The 23605-nt window shown below is 48.0% G+C and overlaps 2 protein-coding genes and 1 pseudogene across 2 annotated transcripts in view; 2 read left to right on the top strand and 1 right to left on the bottom strand.

Moving 5' to 3' along the window:
• The window catches only part of LOC127486733 (carboxypeptidase E), a 27209-nt gene extending 11884 nt beyond the window's left edge, over positions 1-15325 (top strand). Inside the window, exons 5-8 of the mRNA XM_070047263.1 lie at positions 1465-1604; positions 9095-9194; positions 12627-12744; positions 14546-15325. Coding sequence (XP_069903364.1) covers positions 1465-1604; positions 9095-9194; positions 12627-12718 — 332 coding nt within the window. The 3' untranslated portion in view covers positions 12719-12744; positions 14546-15325. The remainder of the gene's footprint in view (positions 1-1464; positions 1605-9094; positions 9195-12626; positions 12745-14545) is intronic.
• Positions 3408-5876, bottom strand: LOC127489454 (suppressor APC domain-containing protein 2). The gene has a single exon (XM_051840921.2). The coding sequence runs from the start codon at positions 5816-5818 to the stop codon at positions 4796-4798; it is 1023 nt and encodes a 340-aa protein (XP_051696881.2). The 5' UTR covers positions 5819-5876; the 3' UTR covers positions 3408-4795.
• Positions 12768-23605, top strand: LOC127489659 (interferon-stimulated 20 kDa exonuclease-like 2 pseudogene; annotated as a pseudogene).

Genomic DNA, 23605 nt, shown 5'->3' with positions numbered 1-23605 from the left:
GGGACCCAACTACTTGAGCCATCACCTACTGCCTCGTAGGGTGCATATTAGCAGGAAGCTGTAACGAGAAGCAGTGCCAGGATTTGAATCCAGAAACTCCAATATGGGATGCGGTTGTCCAAATGAGCAGCTTAACTGCCAGGCTAAATGCCCACTCCCCCATGAACATTTTGCAGACCCCTCCTATGTAGCATCGAGCCTCCCACTCCATCAGGGATGTACTGTGATATTGGGGATTCAGGAAAGGGATAATATGTCAATCGTCGCACACGACTCTCCAAGGTCTTCCCTGATAGAAAGGTGAGCTTAGTGTTCATGTGTCCAATAGGAGAAGACATCAAAAAGTTCATGGAGGGGCTGGCGCTGTGGCTCACTTGGTTAATCCTCTGCCTGCGATGCCGGCATCCCATACGGGTGCTGAGTTCTAGTCCCGGTTGCTCCTCTTCCAGTCCAGCTCTCTGCTGTGGCCCAGGAAAGCAGTGGAGGATGGCCCAAGTGCTTGGGCCCTGCACCCACATGGGAGACCAGGAGAAAGCACCTGGCTCCCGGCTTCAGATCGGTGCAGCGCCGGCCATAGCGGCCATTTGGGGGGTGAACCAATGGAAGGAAGACCTTTCTCTCTGTCTCTATCTCTCATTGTTGATAACTCTGTCAAATAAATAAAAAATAATAAAAATAAAAATAAGAAGTTCATGGAAAACACAATACTAATTTGAAAATTCTATCCATGAACTTTTCTTTTTAGATAGAGATGATTTATTAATTATTTATTTGAAAGGGAGAAAGAGGCAGAGAGAGAGAGAGGGAGGAAAGGCGGGAGAGGTGGGGGGAGGGGAGAGAAAGAATACGAATTTCCCATCTACTGGTTCCCTCCTCAAAAGCCAGCAACAGCTGGTGCTGGGCCAGTCCAAACTGCAAACTCAATCCAGGTCCTGCATGCAGGTGGCAGGAACTCAAGCACTTGAGGCATCACCTGCTGCCTCCTAGGGTGTACATTACTAGGAAGCTGTAATGAGAAGTGGAAGAAGGACTCAAACTCAGGCAGTCCAGAATGCGATGTGAGCAAACCAAGCGCCATCTTTATAGCTGCACCAAGTGCCCACCCCTCCGTGAACTTTTTAAGGTTCCATTGTACCTTAGTAGGAATTGAATCTTTTACCTTGTTGTCTTTCTTGAAGCCCATTTCAGAAGCAGGGAATGTGGGTAACACCTGCCTTAGCACCCTGCCTCAGCAATGCATTAAGCTAAATGATCGCTTAAGAACCTAGGAGAGATGGTGCTTTAAGGGTAGTGACTGTCTTTTCTAAGTGTGTTTTTCAATACTGATGGTAGGAAGTTTCCTACAAACTTCCGCAAATGCACCAGTTGGTGTATCTTTTGCTTGGCCCTCAAGGTGGCAGAGTGGCCTGTGTAGAGTTTTAATCACCATGAGAGTATTTGATTTTCCATTTGGTGCTTTGGCAGGGATGCAGGACTTCAATTACCTCAGCAGCAACTGTTTCGAGATCACGGTGGAGCTCAGCTGTGAGAAGTTCCCACCCGAGGAGACCCTGAAGAGCTACTGGAAGGATAATAAGAACTCCCTCATCAGCTACCTTGAGCAGGTAAATGCAGTCCTCAGCATGCAATGGGAGATTCAGGAGCATTTACACTGGTGTACAACAGTCTCCCAAGAGGTGTTCAGTCCGAGGCATCCATCTGCCCCAGAATGAGGCTGTCTTATTTGGAAGACAGGTGCTGGCCATGGGTTAATTAGGCTTTCACTTGTCATAGCTTTTGTGCTTCATGACTATTCACTGAGAATGTCTACACAGGAGAGTTGTGGAGAAGTGAGGTAGAACCTTGTTTTCATCTGTATTATTCGAAACGAGCAATCCCGGACTCTCACCTTCCCTGAGCCCCTTCGGTGTGTGGCATCCCAGGAGGCCAGGGGCTGAGTAGGGAAAGTGAGGCCCACAGAGTGCACTTAACTCTTGAGCTCATGCAAGTGTAGCAGCAAGACTGCGGGTGAGTTTGTTCTTGACCGTATGTCCTGCATCCCTTGCTTGTCTCAGCCTAGCTCAGCTGCGTCATGGGTAATCACGATCATGGCAGCTTACACTGGCTGGGCACTTACTGTTTCCCAGTCATTATCCTAAATGACTGGCATGTAACAATAGTGGCACTTTGTCCTCATGACAACCCTATGAGGGAAGTTACATCAGTACTACCACTACCACCACCTCCACCACCACTACCACCACCACCATCACCTTCCTCAGTGTGTGAATTAAAGATGAAGAATCAGCTACACAGGGAGGTTACACAGGGAGGTCCTTCAGTCGGAATTTGAATCCAGAATCACTGTGCTCTATGCCTCTTATGACATAACTGGGACAGTCACCAGAGAGTCACTGATGCAGCCCTTCTGGTGAGATCCATGTAGAATCGCAGAGGTTCTCATCCTCTGCCAGCACTTCACTGCTTAAGACCGGGACAGCCCCTCGCTGCCTCACTCCCTGTACAGGATGTGACATTGGTATTGGGCAGGGGCAGTGGAAGGACGTAGACGCCATTCCTTGCCTGAGTGCCTAGACAGTATTTGAATTCCGTTCTGAATGTGGTCATTTACACCCAAAGTCCAGTAGAGTGATGTCAACATCCATGACAGCAGAAACACACATTTATTAAGCTAATCTGATATGAACAAAGGCTGTTAATATTTAGTCACTTACATATACACATGTGTTTGTATAAACATATATATATATAACCAATTCATTTTTCAAAAATCAAAGTCAGCTTAGCAACTCTTCTACACGTGTCAAACATCCGTACAGCCCTACTAACAAGGACTATCATGGACTAGAGCCACTGGAATGGACCCGATTACAGAATGCCCATTCCACAGGATTTTTTTTAAAGCTTTTATTTATTTATTTGAGAGGTGGAGTTACAGACAGTGAGAGGGAGAAACAGAGGGAGAGGTCTTCCATCCATTGGTTCACTCTACAAATGGCCGCAATGACTGGAGCTTTGCTGATCCGAAGCCAGGAGCCAGCTGCTTCTTCCTGGTCTCCCACATGGGTGCAGGGGCCCAAGGACTTGGACCATCTTCTGCTGCTTTCCCAGGCCACAGCAGAGAGCTGGATTGGAAGAGGAGCAGCCGGGACTCGAACCGGCGCCCAAATGGGTTGCCAGCGCTGCAGGTAGAGGATTAACCTACTATGCCATGGCGCTGGCCCCATTCCACAGGATTTTTTCAGTCAGGGGATTCCTGTTGCAAATTAGCATAAAAATATGTTTGAACCACAAAAGCTAAGGATAAGTAGCCATGTTCCAAACCCAAGATCAGGTTTGGTGGGAACCCTATAGGTCTTCTTTGAAGACAGCTGTGTTTAGATGGATTTTCTTTTTTTTTTTTTTTTTTTTTTTTTTTTTCACATTGAAGTCTCTTTATTCCTTTAGGTGTATAGAATGGGGTTACTATCCATCCTGTGTCCGCACCCACAAAGCCTCCCACTGCCCTTGGCCAGGCGGTTCCTCCGGGCTCTGAGCTCCGCTGCCTGCCTTGGAGCGGGGCCTGCACAGAGCTGGGGGCGGGGGCTCAGGTCCCTCTAAAGCAGGGTGGTCCGCCCAGCCCTGCCCGTCCAACCACAGCAGGGAGTCTCAGCCGGCAACTTTGTTACAACACCCAGGCGCCTGGGCAGGGGGAGGGCACCCCACACACAGCCCGGACTCTCCCCAGCAGGGCGGGGCCTGTGTGCTTCTCCCCTGGGGACCAGGTTTCGGCCCGCAGCTCTGTGTGGGAGGGGCAGCCGGGGGTGCCTGCCCAGGTGGGCGGAGGCGAGCAGCACACGCACAGCCCCCAGCCGTGGCCTGACCTGTCAGGGCCGGGGTCTGCCCTGAGTGGGGCACAGGTCTTTGAGAAGGGGGGGCACCGGGTCACAAGGCAGAGGCCGATCTGGGGGCGCTCGTGGGGCTGGGGTCCTGGGGGCCCCGGCCGCAGGCACTGTGTAGGGACACCTTGCCCTTGGCCTTGGTGTGATTTGGGTCTGACCCTGGGCACCCGGCAGCTGAGCGGGAAGCCAGGTCTGTGGGGCCACCATGGGCAGGAGGGAGCCGGCGCCACACCTGCCAGGGCCTAGCCTCCGAGGCGGGGGGTTCCAGGGGTGGTCCCCACACCACGGAGCTCTGGGGTGACCTTGACTGGCCATGGGCAGTGGGACAGGAGTGACGGTGGCGGGGGGCCCTGCCCAGCTGCTTCCTGTCCTCTCTCTGTGCACAGCCGGGTGGGGGGACTCTGCCCAGGACCCTCCAGTGGTGGGGTCCTTCGGTGGTGACCACAGGTAGCCGGCGGCAGCGTCCTGCCCAGGGGGGACGAAAAGTGGAGCTGATTCCTTCTCCACCTCTGCCAGGCAGGGACCCAGACCCCACCCCTGAGCCCCTCCTAGCTCTCCATCTGCTCCCATCAGCGCCTTCCCTTGAGGGAAGTAGCCCTGGACCCAAAGGGACACGGCGGGCTCTCCGGCTCTCGGAGGCCACTCCACCCTGGCTGCCACAAGGGGGCGCCAGGGGCACGAGCAGCGCTCACGCCGCGCCCTCTGCTGGCCACTGTCCGAAGTGCAGCCGGAGTGACCAGGGCCTTTCTCTGCGGATGCAGCAGCCCAGGGTCAGGGGAGGGAGAGCACCGGTCCTCGTAAACGTGGGGGCAGGGCTGCCTGGTAGCCGGTACTGCGAGGGGACCGCACTGTCCGCCGACCGGGCATGGCAGCCCCACCCAAGCCAGCTCCAAGTCCGCGTCCTGGCCTGGCCGCTAGATGAAGGTGGAGTCCAGAGGCCCCGCGTCCTGCTGGCTGAGCGCGCGGGCCTCAAACAGCTGCTTGATGAGCGCGGACTTCTCCTGCTCCAACTGCGTGATGCGCTCGCTCTTGTCGGTCACCTCCTGCGTGAGCAGCCGGTTCTGCTCCTTCAGCATGAGAATGGTCTGTTGCTGCCGGCCAGGGGCCGGGGGCGAGGTGGACGCCAGGGCTGGGCACTGCGGCCCCAGGGAGGACGTGGGCGGAGCCCTGCCCGCACAGGCCTCGGCCAGCAGCTCCCCCAGGCACCGGGCCACCTCCTGCACCTTGGGCAGCAGCTGCCCCAGGGGGCGGGGCCCCCCTGCAGCCCCAAAGTCCAGGCTGCAGTCCACGCCGTTGGTGATGGTGTGCCTCCGACGCTCCCCTCGGGCACGGGGTCCCCGCCGGCTGTCCCCTGTGCCCGCCTGGGGGGCCCTGCAGGCCGCTGCACCGGCGTCTGCGCTCCTGCTCCGCTCCAGCGCCGCGCCCTGGGGCCGCTCCGGCTCCGCGGGGCAGGGCGCCGCCTCCGCCGGGCCGCACGGCCGCTCGGGGCTCCGCGGGCCCTGGGGCAGGGGCCTCCTCTCCAGCACGGTGCGCGGCTCGTCGGCCGGAGCGAAAGCCAGACGCTGCGGCGGCGGCGGCGGCGGCGGCCGGGCCGGGGCGCGCGCGGGGCCCCGCGGGCCGCCGTCAGCGCTCAGCAGCGAGGCGCGCAGGCCGGCCACGAAGCGCTCGAAGGTCAGGTAGCCGCTGGCCGGGTCCACCTGGCGCAGGCCCTCGAGGACGCCTCGGGGCAGCTCGCGCGCGTCGGCGCCCTGCCAGCGGGACTCGATCTCCCGCAGATGCACGCAGCCGCGCCGCCGGTCGTCCAGGATGTCGAAGAGCGTGCGCAGGCTCTGCAGGAAGGCGCGCGGCAGCCCCTCGGTGCTCGGCCCGGGCGCGGGCGCGGGTGCCGGCGCGGCGGGAGGCTCGCGGCCCCGCTCGGCCGTCGCGGCCCCGGCCATGGGCGCGGGCTCCTTCCCCGCGCGCGCTGCCCGACCGACGGCGGGGCCGGCCCGGCGCGCGCGGCCTAGATGGATTTTCTAAGATCAAGTTTAACTGAGGCCAGCGCCACAGCTCACTAGGCTAATCCTCTGCCTGCGGCGCCGGCACACCAGGTTCTAGTCCCAGTCGGGGCACCGGATTCTGTCCCGGTTGCTCCTGTTCCAGTCCAGCTCTCTGCTATGGCCTGGGAAGGCAGTGGAGGATGGCCCAAGTGCTTGGGCCCTGCACCCGCATGGGAGACCAGGAGGAAGCACCTGGTTCCTGGCTTCGGATCCGTGCAGTGCACCAGCCATAGTGGCCATTTGGGGGGTGAACCAACGGAAGGAAGGAAGGAAGACCTTTCTCTGTCTCTCTCTCACTCTAACTCTGCCTGTCAAAAAAAAAAAAAAAAAAAAAAAGAAAGAAAGAAAAGAAATCAGCTGAAAAGAGGGATGAAGTTATGTACTCTTTTGGAAGTCACTTGGACAGAGGTTTGCTCTGTGATGCACATGACCTGCCCTGACACGGTGCTGGTGTTAGGGGTGCGAGCTGTGTAGCAGCAGATACAGTGGTCTTTTGTAATGAACAGGCTCATACAGCTGACACCATAAACACTACGTTTAGGGAATCCGAAGCTGATGAAAGATCAGGGAAGACTGCCAGGAGCTCTGCCTTGATGTGTTCTTGACAGTGGTGGTGACTACTGATTGAACACCTGGGCCTAAAATCTAGGCCGGGACCAGTTTGCACTTCATGGAAAGTAGGTGATTAGTGGCGCTAACTCTGGTTGGTTGGGAAGGAATCTCCTGCAGGGTTTTAAAGGAATGTTTGCAAGAATTGAGACCTGTGAAGCTAATTAGGTAAATGGTGTGCTGAGAAGTAGTGTCTCCCACTCAACAGCTTTGGAAAGGTCTATTACGAAGATTCTCAGGGGATCTTGCAGGACTGGTTCATGGGTACCTGTATCAGAATCATCTGAGTCCTTAAAAATGAATTTCTTGTCTCATGTGGAGTCACACTCTTTCAAAAACTCTTCTTTTTTTTAATGTTTATTTATTTGAAAGGCGGAATTAGAGAGAGAGAGAAAGAGCGAGAGAGCGAGAGAGAGAGAGAGAGAGAGACGCAGATACTCTATTCACTGGTTTACTCCCCAAATGTCTGCAACAGCTGGAGCTGGGCCAATCCAAAGCCAGGAGCTTCGTCCAGGTCTCCCATATGGGTGGCAGGGACCCTGGGGCTTGGGCCATCTTCCACTGCTTTCCCAGGTGCATGAGCAGGGAGCTGGATTGGAAGTGGAGCAGCCAGGACTCAAACCAGGACCCATATGGGATACTGGCACCACAGGCTGTGGCTTTACCTGCTATGCCACAGCACTGGCCCCTCAAAAACTCTTTGGGTGATACCTAAGTACATAAGAGGTTAAAAGCTACTGATACAAATAGTCCCAGCAACAATGGAGAATCTCTTGGATGCCTTTTAAACTGTGGTTGAAATGGAAACGCCCTAGAATCTGGGTAGAGATGATTAGAGGGGCAGGGGTCATGAACAGCCTCTCCAAGTTGTGAGTGAAACTTGAACTTCTGTGATTTCCTTTGCAAAAGCCATGCAGTGATAGTGTTTTCCAACCTGAATTCATGTGGGGTTCTGACAGCCCATAACCCTTCTGTTGGTATTTATTACTGCAGTGGAATCATTTAAACAGAAAAGTTGGCATATCAGAAAAAAGAATAAAGAAAAAATAAAATTGAAAGGATAAAAGAGAGAAAAATGCTGCCCACAATTGGCATAGTAGAGGGAGATGCTTTCAAAAAATATTTATTCATTTATTTTAAAGGAAGAGCATTGGAGAGAGTGATAGCGAGAGAGCGAGAGGGAGAGAAGGAGAGAGAGAGAGCGAGAGCGAGAGGAATGGCTGCAGCTGCCAGGCCTGGGCAAGGCTGAAGCTGGGAGCCTGAACTCCCTATGACTGGCAGAGGCCCAGGCACTTGGGCCACCCTGTGCTGCCTTTCCAGAGCACTAACAGGCAGCCAGGTCTGAACAGAACAGCGTGGACCTAGAAGAGCACTCCAACACGGGATGCCGGTGCCACAGGCAGCAACTTAGCCAGCGGCCCCTGATACTTACCTACTTACCAGGGTGTTGATTTGTACACTGTAGTAAGTCCTGTGACTTTACAAATATGAAAAACTTTATTTATTTATTCTAATCCAGAAAGTACTTCCAGGTCTTTAAGGTCTTTCTTTGACTCAGAACAAGATACAAATTTTCAGGAAGCTACTTGTCATTTCCTTTTGGTCATGCTTTGATTTTTTTTTTGCAACTTTTATTTAATAAATATAAGTTTCCAAAGTACAACTTTTGGATTATAGCAGCTTCCCTCCATAACCTCCCTCCCACCTGCAACCATCCCATCTCCCACTGCCTCTCCCATCCCATTCTTCATCATGATTCATTTTCTTCTTCTTCTTCTTTTTTTTTTTTTTTTTGACAGGCAGAGTGGACAGTGAGAGAGAGAGAGACAGAGAGAAAGGTCTTCCTTTTTCCTTTGGATCACCCCCAAAATGGCCACTACAGCCGTTGCGCTGCGCTGATCCGAAGCCAGGAGCCAGGTGCTTCCTCCTGGTCTCCCATGCGGGTGCAGGGCCCAAGCACTTGAGCCATCCTCCACTGCCTTCCCGGGCCACAGCAGAGAGCTGGCCTGGAAGAGGAGCAACCAGGACAGAATCTGGTGCCCCAACCGGGACTAGAACCCGGGGTGCTGGTGCTGCAGGTGGAGGATTAGCCAAGTGAGCTGTGGCACTGGCCAAGATTCACTTTCAATTATCTTTATATATAGAAGATCAACTTAGTATATACTAAGTAAAGATTTCAACAGACTGCACCCACACAGATACACAAAGTATAAAGTACCATTTGAGTAGTAGTTTTACTGTTAATTCGCATAGTACAACCCATTAAGGACAGAGATCCTCCATGGGGATTAGGTGCACAGTGACTCCTGTTGTTGATTTAACAATTGACACTCTTATTTATGACATCAATCTTCATCTGAGTCCCTTGTAACTGACTAGTGAGATGGCATTGGTACATGCCACCTTGATGGGATTGCATTGGAATCCCCTGGCATGTTTCTCATGCTTTGATTCTTTAACACTCAGGATCGACAGTATTTCGCTAGAAAATAAGGAATGCTTGGCATGGAACATTTGGAAGGCCACTTATTACAGGAATGTTTTGTTTGTTCTTGACTTTGATAGATACACCGAGGAGTTAAAGGATTTGTCCAAGATCTTCAAGGTAACCCGATTGCCAATGCAACCATCTCCGTGGAAGGAATAGATCACGATGTTACATCTGGTGAGTGCCTGCTCTGACCTGGAGCCCAAGGTACAAAAAAGCCTAATTCTCATTATTGTAATTACAATCTTACACTCCTGGCCTCCTTGTCTCTTTCCACTGTCTCTCCCTTACTTTTGACCTAGGCCCATTGCATTTGTGGGAACAGGTCAGGCACAGTGAAACGCAGGGTGGCTGCTGTGCCTGGAAGTCGGGGTGCAGCAGGTGGTGCCCTTTCTTCAGCTGTGTCTCCCCAGAGCTGCCCAGGAAAGCAAGGGGAAACAAAGCTGGCGGGAGTTAGCATACTAGTGCCTTTCCTAGTCTCTGCAATGAGCTGTGAAGGAAACTAGAAGGGTAGGGTAGAAGGTAACTGCTGGCGTAGAGTGTGTCTGGAATTTGCGTTCATTTCTTCACTTACTCCGTATCATAAATGCAGAGTTATTCAAGGTGAAACTGGAGGCTGTAGGATTCAAGTGGGATGTTATTTATTTCTTGGTTTAAAGCCCCACTTCCAGTTTCCCAGTTTGGGAAAAATGTTCTATTTTCCTGGCACTTCTCTGCACTCCTGCTATTAAACTCCTGTCAAGTTCATTTTAGGTTAACTGTCATCTGCTGGGATCATTGCGACATTTTTTTAAGTCATAAGGTTTTTATAATTTTTCTAGGTCTTACGCGTAATTAACCTTAATTTCCCAAACTGGTGTATATATCACTATTTCTTAATCTTCACATTCACTGCTTGGATTTGTTTTTTAAATCTATAACATCTGTCCTCTTAAATGCCATTTACTCACACGCCCGGCAGTATTTATCAACACCCCACTGAGGGCAGCATGCCTCCAGAATCTGGGCCAAGATATGGTCCTCTTACCTCTTAGCAGGGGTAGAACTCCGGCTTGGGGCCCTCTGGCTCCAGGACACCTCTTCTATCTGTGAACCATTGGCTGCCATACAAATATTACTTTCTCTTCACTCCATCATATGAAAAGTTTAGGAAACTCTGACGTAGGGAATCAAAGGGAATGAAATCTGAGGACTGGACTCTTGGATACTCCCGGTTTTCCTGGTTTTGTGTTTTTTTTGTTTTTTTGTTTGTTTGTTTGTTTTGTTTTTTTTTAGATTGATTTATTTATTTGACAGAGTTACCCAGAGAGAGGAGAGAGAGAGGTCTTCCATCCGATGGTTCACTCCCCAATTGATTGGCCACAATGGCCGGAGCAGCGCCCATCCGAAGTCAGGAGCATGGAGCTTCTCCCAGGTCTCCCATGTGGGTGCAGGGGCCCAAGGACTTAGGCCATCTTCTACTGCTTTCCCAGGCCATAGTAGAGAGCAGGATTGGAAGTGGAGCAGCCGGGTCTCCAACCGGCACCCATATGGGGTGCTGGAGCTTTAGGCCAGGGTGTTAACCTGCTGTGCCACAGTGCCGGCCCCTCCAGCTTTTCAAAGTCAAGGTGATGAGGAAGAAAGAACAAACAATGGCCTCCAAAGCAGAAGGAAAACAATATGCATTGTCCTGGAAGCCTGGGGGTGTTTCATGAAGGAGGGAGTGATAAGGAATGCCAGCAAGAGCAGCCTTGTGAATGCATCGCTGGAGTTAGCCACGTCATTAGGGGCACAAGTACCATGCATTTTATTCCAGGTTCTTGCTTGCCTAGAGATAGGAATTCAAAGCAGAGACATAAACACGGTACACATGTGAGAGATTTATTTAAGGGAGAGGGTGAATATACATTCATGCCAGAGTGTGGGGGACCCTACATGGAGAAATGCCCATCAGGAGTGGGCCAGAGGGTTGCCTATGAGGAGAGACGGGAAGGAGGCCAGAGGGCAACCCATGAACATGGCCAAGGGCAAAAGAAGGGTGTCTCCACATGTATCTGTTTTACGGGGAAGTGCCCTAATAGAATATACAAGTGAGGTGGAGTTTGGTGTGTATGAGGCTTCCTGGGAGTTCCATACCTCCTCCACCTGGAGCTTAACTTCCATGTGCCCATTATGGCATCTCCTCCTTCCTGGTCTCAGATGAGACACTGGAGCTTCATGGGAAAGTGAGCATACTGGATTGACAGGTAAGGGAGAGGAGTTACAATGCCTATGTGGAAATATTCTGGCTCAACTCTTCCTGACACCCTGCCCAGTTGCCCTATACCGGTGTGGATAGCTGTGACAAGATCTGTTTCCTGTGGAGTGCATAAGCAGAACCTGATTGGAGAAGTCCAGGAGAGAGTAGGAGGAGAATCATCAGTAACAGAGAACGCGGACAGATCTTTCCAGAACTTTGGTTATCAACAAGATACAGGAGGCACTGTCTGAAAGGAGATGTGGGGGTCTAGAGACAGACGGGAAGATGTGGTGATGGGGGCTTCACCTGCCCTGGTTCGATCTGTTTTCACCGTGAGATAAGATGGGAAGTATGCCCTGAGAGAGCGGGTGAGGAGGATGTGTGGCCCGACTCAGGAGAAGGAGGAAGTGTGGCTTGTCCTGGAGGACCTCCTGCAGAGAGTGTAGCTCCTACCACAGCCTCAGCACCACCCTGCAGAGGCAGAAGGCCCCTGTCTCGGGCCCACCCAGAGCCAGTGCAGCGGATTGTGCATTTTGTCAGGTTTTCCAGGAGGCTGGTATCCACCTAAGTTTGAGAAGCCTTGATGTAGGAAAACAGGAGATTGGAAGAACTCAGGAGACCCACCTGCTCTGAAATCTTTAGAAATCAGAATTTCTAACTAGATTCTCGGGAGTTGTGGGGATGCCGCCCTTGGGCTGCACTCTGCAAACCCCTGACCTGGACCTGCACCATCAGGTCTTCACCTAGCATGAATCAAAACGTGCTGCCAGGTGCTCTGACCTCCCCGCTCAGGACTTGATAGATGTCTTTTTTTTTTTTTTAAGATTTATTTATTTGAGAGGCAGAGTTATAGAGAGTGAGAGAGAGAGAGAGAGGGAGGGGTCGGGTCTTCCATCTGCTGATTTACCAGCTAGGCTGATCCGAAGATAGGAGCTTCTTCCAGGTCTCCTTCGTGGGTGCAGGGCCCAAGCACTTGGGCCATCTTCCACTGCTTTCCCAGGCCACAGCAGAGCTGGATCGGAAGTGGAGCAGCCGGGACTAGAACTGGTGCCCACATGGGATGCTGGCACTGCAGCCTGATGCTTACCTACTGCACCATAGTGTCAGCCCCACTGTAGACGTCTTTTTACCTGTATTTCTCCTGGTGTGATCAGAAGAGCCATGCTCTTAGATGTCTGCTAGATAACAGTAATGTCTGTAAAGCAACTGTAAGAAATGAGCATATTGGGAGAGCGTCTTTACCTTTTCAAGAGAACTTCTTCAAATTCCCTGTATATTTATTTTAAAAATAGGGATTGGAGTCTAACCAAGCAATGGTAGGTATTTCTTAGATGGCATAACTATGCGATCCACATGTGTGCCTTGTGATTTGATATTTTGTTTTCCTACAGCAAAAGATGGTGATTACTGGAGATTGCTTGTACCTGGAAACTATAAACTTATGGCCTCAGCTCCTAGCTATCTGGCAATAACGAAAAGGTAGCAGTTCCTTATAGCCCTGCTGTTGGGGTGAGTAAACTTAAGAACTTAGCATGGCAATAATAGCGAACCTAGTAAAAACTAAAAACTAACCATTGCCAGGCATATTTGAGTGACTTACATTTAATATTCATAATAAACCTATGAGGTGGGTAGTATTAGCCCCATTTAATAGATGAGAACACTGAAGCCTAACAATATTAGATGATCTGCCCCAAATCTCATTGAATGATTTACCACCAGTGTTACCATTTCTCAGTTTCTTAAAGATACATGAAAAATTACAATTTTATTTGCTAACCTGAATTTCAGTCTACATGGAATTTTGTTCCTTTCTGTCTTTATTTCCGGTGCATAGCACAATGCTTCACTCACCAAATATTTTAAAAAAAATGATGCCAACTAGATGATTTGGGGCTTTAACTAAACATTTGTTAAGCATACACCATGAGCAAGGCCCCTATGCTAAGTACTATTGAAACGTATATTTTATTCAAGCAGATACCATTAATTTTGCTAGAAAGGAGATGGTGATGAGACCACAGTATTTCCAATTTAAAGGCTTACCTGAAATAACTGTATTGTGTTTTATTTGTGCACCCAAAGTTTGGAGTATAAAAGTTTGTTTTCGGCAAACAAAATATATCGAGTGTTTAACTTATGCTTTGGTTTTGGTTGTGTGTGCGTGTGTATTAGGTTGTGTATACATTAAAATAAGGAGGCAAATTTTCAAAAAGTGCAAAAAATAGCCCCAGGAACAGTCTGTAAAGGTTCAACCATTTTGATCCTTAACTTTTCTGGCTGTCTTGGTTCCGGGATGTGTAATCACATTCCAAAATAACCAGGGGTGCAGGTGGCCACATTCAGAACTCTTGGTTTCATGTGGAGTGGGGCCTGAGGGTTGGGGCTGAGTGCTGCGGATTTTGAATAGGCTCTGTGCAGGAGGCCGCCTAGACCTGACGAAGCTCCCACATGACAAGGGCAGTGGTTTGGAGATATGTGTTTTCATTCAGTTTTTCAACAAACTCAAGATTTTGGAAGGTAGAATTTGATGGCTGGGGACAACAGCACATAGAACTGTATTCTCCCATATGTCTCCATCTAGTAAGAGAAAGTCCAAGCTGGCAGGAAAAGCTCATTCAATAGATAAAGGCAGAATATTAACTCCAAGTGACACCTTTTTATGAGGGGAAGAGACTGGGGCAGGAGATTTTCTTGAACTATACCTGCCTTTGTTTTTTTTTGTTTTTGTTTTTTTTTTTTTTTTGTTTTTTTTTTTTTTTTTTTTGATAGGCAGAGTGGACAGTGAGAGAGAGAGACAGAGAGAAAGGTCTTCCTTTTTGCCATTGGTTTACCCTCCAATGGCCACGATGGCCAGCGCACCGCGCTGATCTGACGGCAGGAGCCAGTTGCTTCTCCTGGTCTCCCCTGTGGGTGCAGGGCCCAAGGACTTGGGCCATCCTCCACTGCACTCCCTGGCCACAGCAGAGAGCTGGCCTGGAAGAGGGGCAACCAGGACAGAATCTGGCGTCCCAACCGGGACTAGAACTTGGTGTGCCAGCGCCACAGGTGGAGGATTAGCCTAGTGAGCCACAGCACCAGCCCTAAATCTGCCTTTAAAGTGATAAGAGCAAAGCACATTTCAAACATAATGACTTTTGATTTTTCTCCCTGAGAATATCTCTTGTTTATTACAAGAGATTTTTTTGAGGATCTACTTTAATTTAGGTGACTGAGTTGAGATTGTTATTTAAGCACTGAAACTGTTCATTTTTATGTCTATTTTTAAAAGCAATTTGATAAAAATAAGTTCTTGATTTTTCTCCCTTAGGTTGATTTTGAACTGGAGTCATTTCCAGAAAGGAAAGAAGAGGAGAAGCAAGAGTTGATGGAATGGTGGAAAATGATGTCAGAAACTTAAAATTTTTAGAAAGGCTTCTAATTAGCTGCTTTTAATCTGTCTGTATAATGTAGTATGATGTAATGTGAACATTTTATTTTAGGTTTTGTGCAGTTATTTAATATTGATTTTTGATCATTTAAATATTAAGCAAAATACATAAATAGACTTTTAGGCAAAAATATAAGAACTTTATTTCACTCTCTTATAGCATTTGTTTTCCTACATCTGCGGAAAGGACTGTAGAAAAGATTTATGTCATCTAGTCATCTTAGACAAACACAGTATTCCAGGTGTTATTTACAATACAGGACTTTTTGAGTAATTTTAGCTTTTAAAAATTAGTAGACTTATTTTAATGTATCTGGTGAGCCTGTCACATAATGAATGCCATTGAAAAGATCAATGGACGTTGCTTGGAGTTGTGAACACCCTATCACAAGACTTCAGTAGCTCAACAGAAATTATTATTTGTCTATTGTGCTGACTAGCTACATAAGCATGACCTTGTTAATGCATTTTTGATGGAAAAATACATACATGTTTACCAAGAGATTTTATGAAAGGAATAGAGACCGACTTCTTGCTTGTACACATAGGGGCACTATTATATCATTCAGCCTGTTAACATTACGTAAGAATTTAGCATTTTCTTTTGGTTGTAGATTGACTCAAAATTGCATTCTGAATGAATAAAGGTTACAAAAAATCTTCCTGGTGTGTATTTTGATTCTTCATTGTTTTTGGTTTAGAGCTGAGTTCTTATAATGAAAAAAATATATTCCCTTAATAGTGACTTCTTATTTGCTCATCTGCATTTTAAAATGTGTGGACTTCTATATGCCAAGCAAGGTGTTGGCATTGTGTATATTATTATGCTGGACAAAAGGTTCTGATTCCATGGATCTTATGGGCTAGCTGTGGATACAAACTTTAAACACACACAAAAATTAATACGTAATTAATGCATTCTGGTGAGTAAATCAATGGGAAAGAATAGAGTGTGGAGAGTAAGAATAATAGACAAAATTAAATTCCACTGGGTACGGGAGTGAGGCCTTTTATGCACATAAGCCCAGAGTTAAAATATGAGTAGATGGGAGCCTGCAGAGTGACTGAGTGTGTGTGTGTATGTGCGTGTGTGTGTGTGTATGCTGGTGGTAGTATGATTGCTCAATGTCGCAGGTACACATTTTTGTTAGGATAGTGCTAAATGTTGTAGCAGTGAATCTTCAGATACGCAAAGGATCTTCCAAAAGTTCATGGAAAATAGATAATATGATAAAATTATGCATGGATTTCCATTTTTTGTACCAAAATAAGCTTGTCTTTTAATTCTATTTTTCCATGAACTTTAAAAAAAAAAGACTGTTATATGTTAGCTTAGAACATAGTATATTTCTTGGTCCAGGGACCTGTACTGGGAAGAAGATAGATAAGGTGCCTTTTTACCACACAGTTGGGGACACATCCTGAATCTACCATCTTTTTTTTCTTTCAGAAAAATTTTTTTAATAAATATAAATTTCAAAAATACAACCTTGGATTATAGTGGTTTTTCCCCCCATAACCTCCCTCCCATCCACAACCCATCCCATCTCCCACTGCGTCTCCCATCCCATCCTTCTTGAAGAATCTACCATCTTCTGCATGTGCCCACCAGGACTGCATCAGTGGTCATCTCTATTGCTCCCAGCGGAAGAGAGGAAAGAGTGTGGTGAAGCATGGAGGGGATGTTTCACTGGCCAGGCCTGGGAGAGGGATAGATTACTCCTGCTCATGTCACATGCCTGTGATTACATTCCTCAGCCACAATAGCTGCAAAGGAGTCTGGGAAATATAGTCCAACAGTACATATAGGTGGGGGAGGAGAATGTGGACTTTGATGAACCTCCAGCAGTCTGCTGGCTAGAAAGATCAGCAAGTGCGAAGGAATCAGAGCAAAAAAGAATGTTTCTGGGGGACTAAGGACAGAATGAATGGATCAGGGAGATGTGAGATATGGGAATTAAAACCTGGGAGATGCACAGGAAAATATCATGCAGACCTCATAGACCAGATGTGAAGATTGAGGATTGAGTTCTTAGAATTACTGAGTATCTATAAGCTAGAAAGGGACATGATGTAACTTAGGTTCTAAGGAGTATTCTCATTGCTGTGGAGAGAGTAGAAGCAAGAACACAGAGCAGATAAGAAGCTATTACAGGAGTCCAAGAGAGAGGTGACTTGGATCAGGTGGTGGCAGTAGTGATAAGAAGAGAGTTTATATGTGAATATTTCACAGGTAGAGTTGACAGGTCTTGATAATGGATTGGATGTGGTGACAAGGGAGAGGCAGCTGTCGGAGATAATACTGTGTTTCCAACTTCAGCAAGTGGGTCTGTAGTCTATGGCTCACTGGAGAAGAAGCAGATTGGGAAAGGTGAGAAAATAGTAATTTCAGTCTAGGAAATGTTAAGTTGGAGGGCCTATGCTTGAGAATATGCAAATGGAGGTGTGTGGTTGGATCTTCCATGTGGGATGCTTGAAAAAGGGGGCTGGGATGGAGGTGGAAAGTCAGGTGAAATAAACATGCAGATGTTTCCTTTTAAATCAATCATCCAAACTGTGGCCCTTTAAAGAATGAAATGGACATAGCTGATTATGGGAGGGCATTAGGTATAATCTAGCATTTTGGGGGCAAAGTTTGGTACAATGGTCATCTTTAAGACCACAGGAATATACAAATTCCCCTAGGAGGAACTCAGAGCGAGAAGAAAAACAGGATCTGGATTGAACTCCAAGGAACTTCAAAGTTTGCTCCTTGTAGTTCTATATAAAACAGGATATATTAGGTTGTGCTATAATGAGAAGCAACCCCAAACCTCAGTGGTTTAACTTAATCATTTGTTCCCTATGAGAAGTCTGTAACATCCATGCAACTCTCCAGGAAACTTGTTCTGCACATAGTGACCCAGCGATAGGCTGTCAGCCTTGTCACCCGGACAGCTAACCCAAGGTTCTCTCAATCTCATTCTGGTCACACAGAGATAACTGAAGTCACTGCTGCCCATAGCAGAAGTGCCCATGGGCAGAATTAGTCACACAGCCCTGTTTAACCACATTTGTTGGGCAACCGTATTGCTGCCATAGTCCTCTCTCCTGGTCGCTAACAAGACTTTGCTCTCGGTTTTCCAAACATAGGGTTCACTCCACAAGGGGCAACTTAACGTCACATCAAACCATGGTTTTGAGTTTCAATTTTGGGATTTCTGAGTGATCCCACACTAGTGTCTATATCAGCTCTGAATGTGCCTACTCCTGCTCCAGACACTTAGGAACTAAAGAGAGAGAGAGAACAGTCAATGTGTCTATCAAACACAATGTTCACTTGAAGTGGTGAAGAATGACCGGTACAAGCACTCATCAGTATGCAGCAACTCTGAAATCTTGCCAAGTAGATATTTTATAAGCCTCCTGTTTGGGGGATGGAAAATGTTCCTGATCTCAGAATTGAGTCTACACTCTGTGAACAGCTTCCTTCTCTTACTGGTTTTCATGGTCTGACTTTGCACTTTTCTTTAAAAAATTTTTTATTTATTTGGGAGGGATGGTGAGAGAGAGAGAGAGAGAGAAGAGGGAGAGAGAAAATATCTCCCATCTATTTGTTCATTTCCCAACTGCCCACAACAGTTGGGGCCAGGCTATGTAAAAGTCTGGAGCTGGGAGCCCAATCTGGGTCTCCTGTCAGTGGCAGGGACATAGCTACTTGAGCTGCTTCCCAATTGCACATTAGCAAGATGCTGGAACTAGAAGCTGAGCTTTCAGCTGGATTCAAACCCGGGCACTCCAACGTGGGATGCAGGCACCCTAAGCAGTATCTTCAGTTCAGCGTGACTTTGCCCTCTTCCTCATTCATTCAGGACCTAGGTTGATCCTAGGTTGATGAAGGTCCCACTCTGCATAGCTGTACCATCTAGAAAGTGGGACTTCCCGATCCACTGAGGAAAAGACTAGAACCAAGAGCAGAATTGGCATTGCCTTAGTCTCACATGCCAGCATTGCTCCTATTTCCTTTGCCAGGACTAGTCACATGACCTTGCCTAACTGAACAGAAAGCAAGGAAGGTGAGGGAGCACACACAACGTGCCTCTCTGCCAATGAGCCATACAGACCAGCTGAATTACCCATACAGCTGTTGGAAGGAAGGTATTAATTCCCTGCAGTCTTGCTCTTGAAACCATTTGGTGAGCTATATGGCCTTGTGTTCTTACAGTGTACCAATTTTGTCTAATGGGGAGTGCAGGTTAAGTGCTCTTGGGAGGGAAGCTCCTTTTCCCTGGGTTCGTGTCTGTGTAGAAGGACCTCTCCTAGAATAAGACTCTTGGCCTCTAGTCCAACTCCTCTCTCATTCCTCCCTGTAGAGAAGTCAGTCACCTAATCATGAGGAGAACATGGTGCCTTAATTGGGTAGAACAAGTCTATCAGAAAACTGTAAACTTCCCCTTCCCCTCCCTAGAGCCAGCTCCAAACTCTCTTAGGTGCTGGCATAAGCTTTTGGGTGCCTGGGGACAAAAGTGGTAGTTGACTGGCACAGAGTACTAATGGAATCTTGGTCCTCAGATCTAATATCACTTTCTCGAAATAGATTATCAAGAATACAGTTGACAGCTTAACTTGTCTTTACTTTTCTACTGGTTCTGAACTCAAGAACAGGAGAAATGGAAGCTGAATCTATACCTTCCTTAAGAGATATAATTCATTAATATTTTAGATGTGGCCTTTGCAAAAGCACCTGTCTTACTGGAATACTGTCTTTCTCTTAAGACAGTTCAAGATGATGCTTACGTTTTTTTGGAAATGACATCAAATTGTTGATTCGTGTAAATTTAGCATAGATGAAAACTCTGATTTAGACTTTTGGTTTAGAACTGAAGGTTAGAGCAAGCAAGGACTTGGGCAATATGTAACTTGAGGATTAAACAAATCTGAATTGTGAAAAAGAGGGTCAAATTTATTTTATTTTCTTTTATTTAGGATTTCTTTATTTGAAAGGCAGAGTTAGAGAGAGAGGAAGAGAGAAAGAGAAAGAGAGAGAGAGAGAGAGAGAGAGAGAAATCTTCCAGCTGCTGGTTCACTCCACAATGTCCACAATGGTTGGAGCTGGGCTGTTCCAAAGTCAGGAGCCACGACCTTCATCTGGGTCTCCCTCGTAGTGCAGGGGCCCAAGCACTTAGGCAATCTTCTGCTCATTTTCCATTTGCATTAGCAGAGAGCTAGATTCATTTTAATTCATATTTTTATGTCCAATTCTTCACATAAACAGAGATAGAGTATTTGCAGAAAGGGAACTATGAGCTTTGAAATTCATATTTTATTTATATACTCAACCTCTGAAATCTTTCCATGATTTGGTGTTGTGGGAGGCTAAAAACCTATCATTCACTCCAACATATTACTCAACTTCTCTTTTTCAAAATTCTCACGAGGATTGTCTTCTGTGGTTAGGACTGGATGACATTTCAAATTTTTGCCTGAAAAATGTCAGGATACAATATGCCCAGATTTTTTTGTGCTTTACCTTATAAATAAACTACATCCTGACTTTGCTATTCTTAAACATCATCTAACATACTTACAAATGCTGTGATTCCTTACCCCTTATTTCTTTCTACTATACAGTGATAATTGAATCCACTTATCATGACTTGAGTTTCTACGATAGATTATAATGATAGTTTTATGTGATTAATTTAAATCATTGCAAAATTCCTGAGAATGAGTCTTTTCAAAGACAGGACTAAGATTTCTCTTTGCTGGGGTAGGAGCCATGCCTGTGGACCAAGCTGAAAATTGTATATGGTCTATAAGAGAAATCAGGGCAAGTGTTTGGCCTAGTGGTGAAGACGCCATTTGGGTTGCAGATATTTCATAAGGAGTACCTGGCTTTGAGTTCCAGCACTGCTAATGTGCACCCTGAAAAGCAGCAGGGATGGTTCAAGGCCTTGTGTCCCTGCTACCCACGTGGGAGACCCAGATTAGGTCCTGACTCTTGGTTTCAGCCTGGCCCAGTCCCAGCTGTTGTGGGCATCTGGAAGGTGGAATAGTACATGGAAGCTCTTTGTCTCTATGTGTAAAAATAAAAAAAAGACAAGAGAAGAAACATCACCTTGATGAAACTTACTGGAACACCTCATGATGCCAGGGGGCCCAAGGCAGTAACTTTGCAGAGTGCTGTACTTTCTCCTACTTCTTTTTTTATTGGACAGGTAGAGTTACAGACAGTGAGAAAGGTCTTCCTTCTGCTGGTTCACTCCCCAAGTGGCTGCAACAGCTGGAGCTGCGCCGATCCGAAGCCAGGAGCCAGGAGCTTCCTCCTGGTCTCCCATGCGGGTGCAGGGACCCAAGCACTTGGGTCATCCTCCACTGCTTTCCCAGGCCATAGCAAAGAGCTGGACTGGAAGAGGAGAAGGCGGGACTAGAACTGGCACCCATAGGGGATGCCGACACTGCAGGCGGAGGATTAACCAAGAGAGCCACGGCGCCAGCCCCCTACTTCTTTTAATCTAAAGCTGTCTTAGTTCTTTGAGGATGTTCTCTTACCTTTTCTTTTCTCCCTCCTTTTCTTTTGAAGATTTATTCAGCAAATACAAAACGCTCACCCCATGTTTTCCCCCAGGAAGGTGGCCTGTGGTCCTCCCCATCATTGCTGTCATCACTGTCACTATCACCCTTACCTTTACTGAGAAGTGTCTTGTGCTACCCTCTGTGCCTGACACTTGAAATGCAGTATTTTGAAACTACAGTTACAATATCTTAAAGTTAGTAGTGCTGGAGCCAGTGCTGCGGCATAGTGGGTAAGCGGCCACCTGCAGTGCCAGCATCCCATATGGGCACCAGTTCAATCCCCACTGCTCCACATCTGACCCCACTCTCTGCTATGGCCTGGGAAAGCAGTAGAAGATGGCCCAAGTCCTTGGGCCCCTGCACCCATGTGGAAGACCTGGAAGAAGCTCCTGGCTCCTGGCTGTGAATTGGGGAGTGAACCAGCAGATGGAAGACCTCTCCCTCTCTCTGCCTCTTCTCTCTCTGTGTAACTCTGACTTTCAAATAAGTAATAAATCTTTTCTTTAAAAAAAAGAAGTGCTACAGTCTTCCTATGTAACAGATGAAGAAAGATATTCAGAATTTAATTAAACTGCTCACTTCACACAGCTACTAAATGGCAGAGCGAGAGTAAAATTCATGTCTGCCTGCCCTTGTGCCAATCCTGGCTCCACTGTACCTCACGTCTTTCGTATGACCTAGAAAGAACTGTAGTCTTAATTAAATATACCCTGTTTTTATATATATATATATATATTTTAAATTTTTATTTATTTATTTACTTTTTTGATAGGCAGAGTGGACAGTGAGAGAGAGAGAGACAGAGAGAAAGGTCTTCCTTTGCCGTTGGTTCACCCTCCAATGGCCACGGCGGCCGGCGCACCGCGCTGGTCCGATGGCAGGAGCCAGGTTTTGACTTCCAATATGTGGGTTGCTATACTTTGGGCTTTGGAGTAGTATTTATTACTTATTCTGAAGGAAGGCCATTTAAAGATAATTTAAGAACCCTTTTCAAATCAATTCAACAAAATTTTTTGAATAGTTTAAGATTTATTTATTTATTCGAAAGGAAGAGATACAGAGAGGCAGAAAGAGAGAGAGGTCTTCCACCCGCTGGTTCACTCCCCAAATGGCTGCAATGGCTGGAGCCGCACTGGTCCGAAACCAGGAGCCAGGAGCCTCCTTTGGGTCTCCCGCGCCGGGCGCTTCTGTTCCTAGCGGGGCCGGTCTAGGAGAGCCTCATCCGTAACTCCGCAGTGGGAGTCAGCCGGGATGGAGTGCCCCATCCCGTCACCCATGAGCCGCTCCTCCCAGCTCCGCTCCTACCATCTGCTGTCCTCGCTTCTGCATTGCTGCTGACTCCGGGCTTTGCGGAACGGCCTCCAAAGGAAACACCAAGCACCGATGTTTTGTCAAGAAGCGGCGGCTCTTGGAACGGACAGGCTTTCTGGAAGGAAGAGAACAGCCCCCTTCGCCAGGCTCCTCCTAAGTTGCACTCGGACTCTCCGGAGACACGGGAGGCTCCTGCAGTGGATGGCGCTGGGAATACCCTTTCCCTCTCAAGAAAGGAGACAGGGGCCTATAGCACTGGGTCAGAGCAGTCCCTGGAGAAGAAAGCTGCGTGTCTGTGTCCTGGCTGCCCCCCGCCCCTCCCCAGAAGACCTGTGCTGTCGCTGGAGGGAGTTCCAGAGTGCCTTTCCGAAGATTAAGAGCCGCCCCACTGGCTCCCGGAAGAATGCCGCCCAGAGCCCACGAAGGCTCACTCAGAGAACAAGTTCTCCCGGAAGTTGCAGAGGAAGATGGTGGCAGTTGACTGTGAGATGGTGGGCACAGGACCCAAGGGGCCCGGCAGTTCCTTGTCTCCATGGAGCATTGTCAGCATCGTAGTGTTGTGGTACCCAGAAACAGCTATGCCCTTCAAGACTGCTCAGAGGCAGATCTTGAAGCTACCCACTGGGAAGATGTGGTGAGGTGTGCCATCCCCAATGACTTCAAAGCCCTCCAGGACTTTCAGCCCTAACCCGGGACATCTCCCATATCCCCTGCCCGCCTCAACTGGAAAGCCAACTTCCCAGAGAAAGCCACCATGTCTCTGAGGCAGCTCACCCAGAAGCTGCTGCACTGGGACACACAGGTCGGGAACAGCCGACATTCCCCTGTGGAAGATGTTCAGGCCACCATGGAGCTTTACAAGTTGGTGGAAGTCGAGTGGGAGCAGCAGCTGGCCCAGAATCCCCCAAAATACTAGCAGTGGTGGGAACATTGGTGATGTGAGCAGGCAGAGGAAGCCCCCAGGCAGAGCCAGGGCAGTGGGCTACGGATGGACGCTCCACCAGCTCTGCACCGTTGGAAGCTAGATTTTTTTGGGAAGAGAAAGGCGCCACCCTAGACTTAATATCCATTGAA

This window comes from Oryctolagus cuniculus, chromosome 8 (genome assembly GCF_964237555.1).
Source record: "Oryctolagus cuniculus chromosome 8, mOryCun1.1, whole genome shotgun sequence".
Lineage (NCBI taxonomy): Eukaryota > Metazoa > Chordata > Mammalia > Lagomorpha > Leporidae > Oryctolagus > Oryctolagus cuniculus.
The sequence above is the reverse complement of the archived record's forward strand: the minus strand, read 5'-3'. Positions and strand labels throughout refer to the sequence as shown.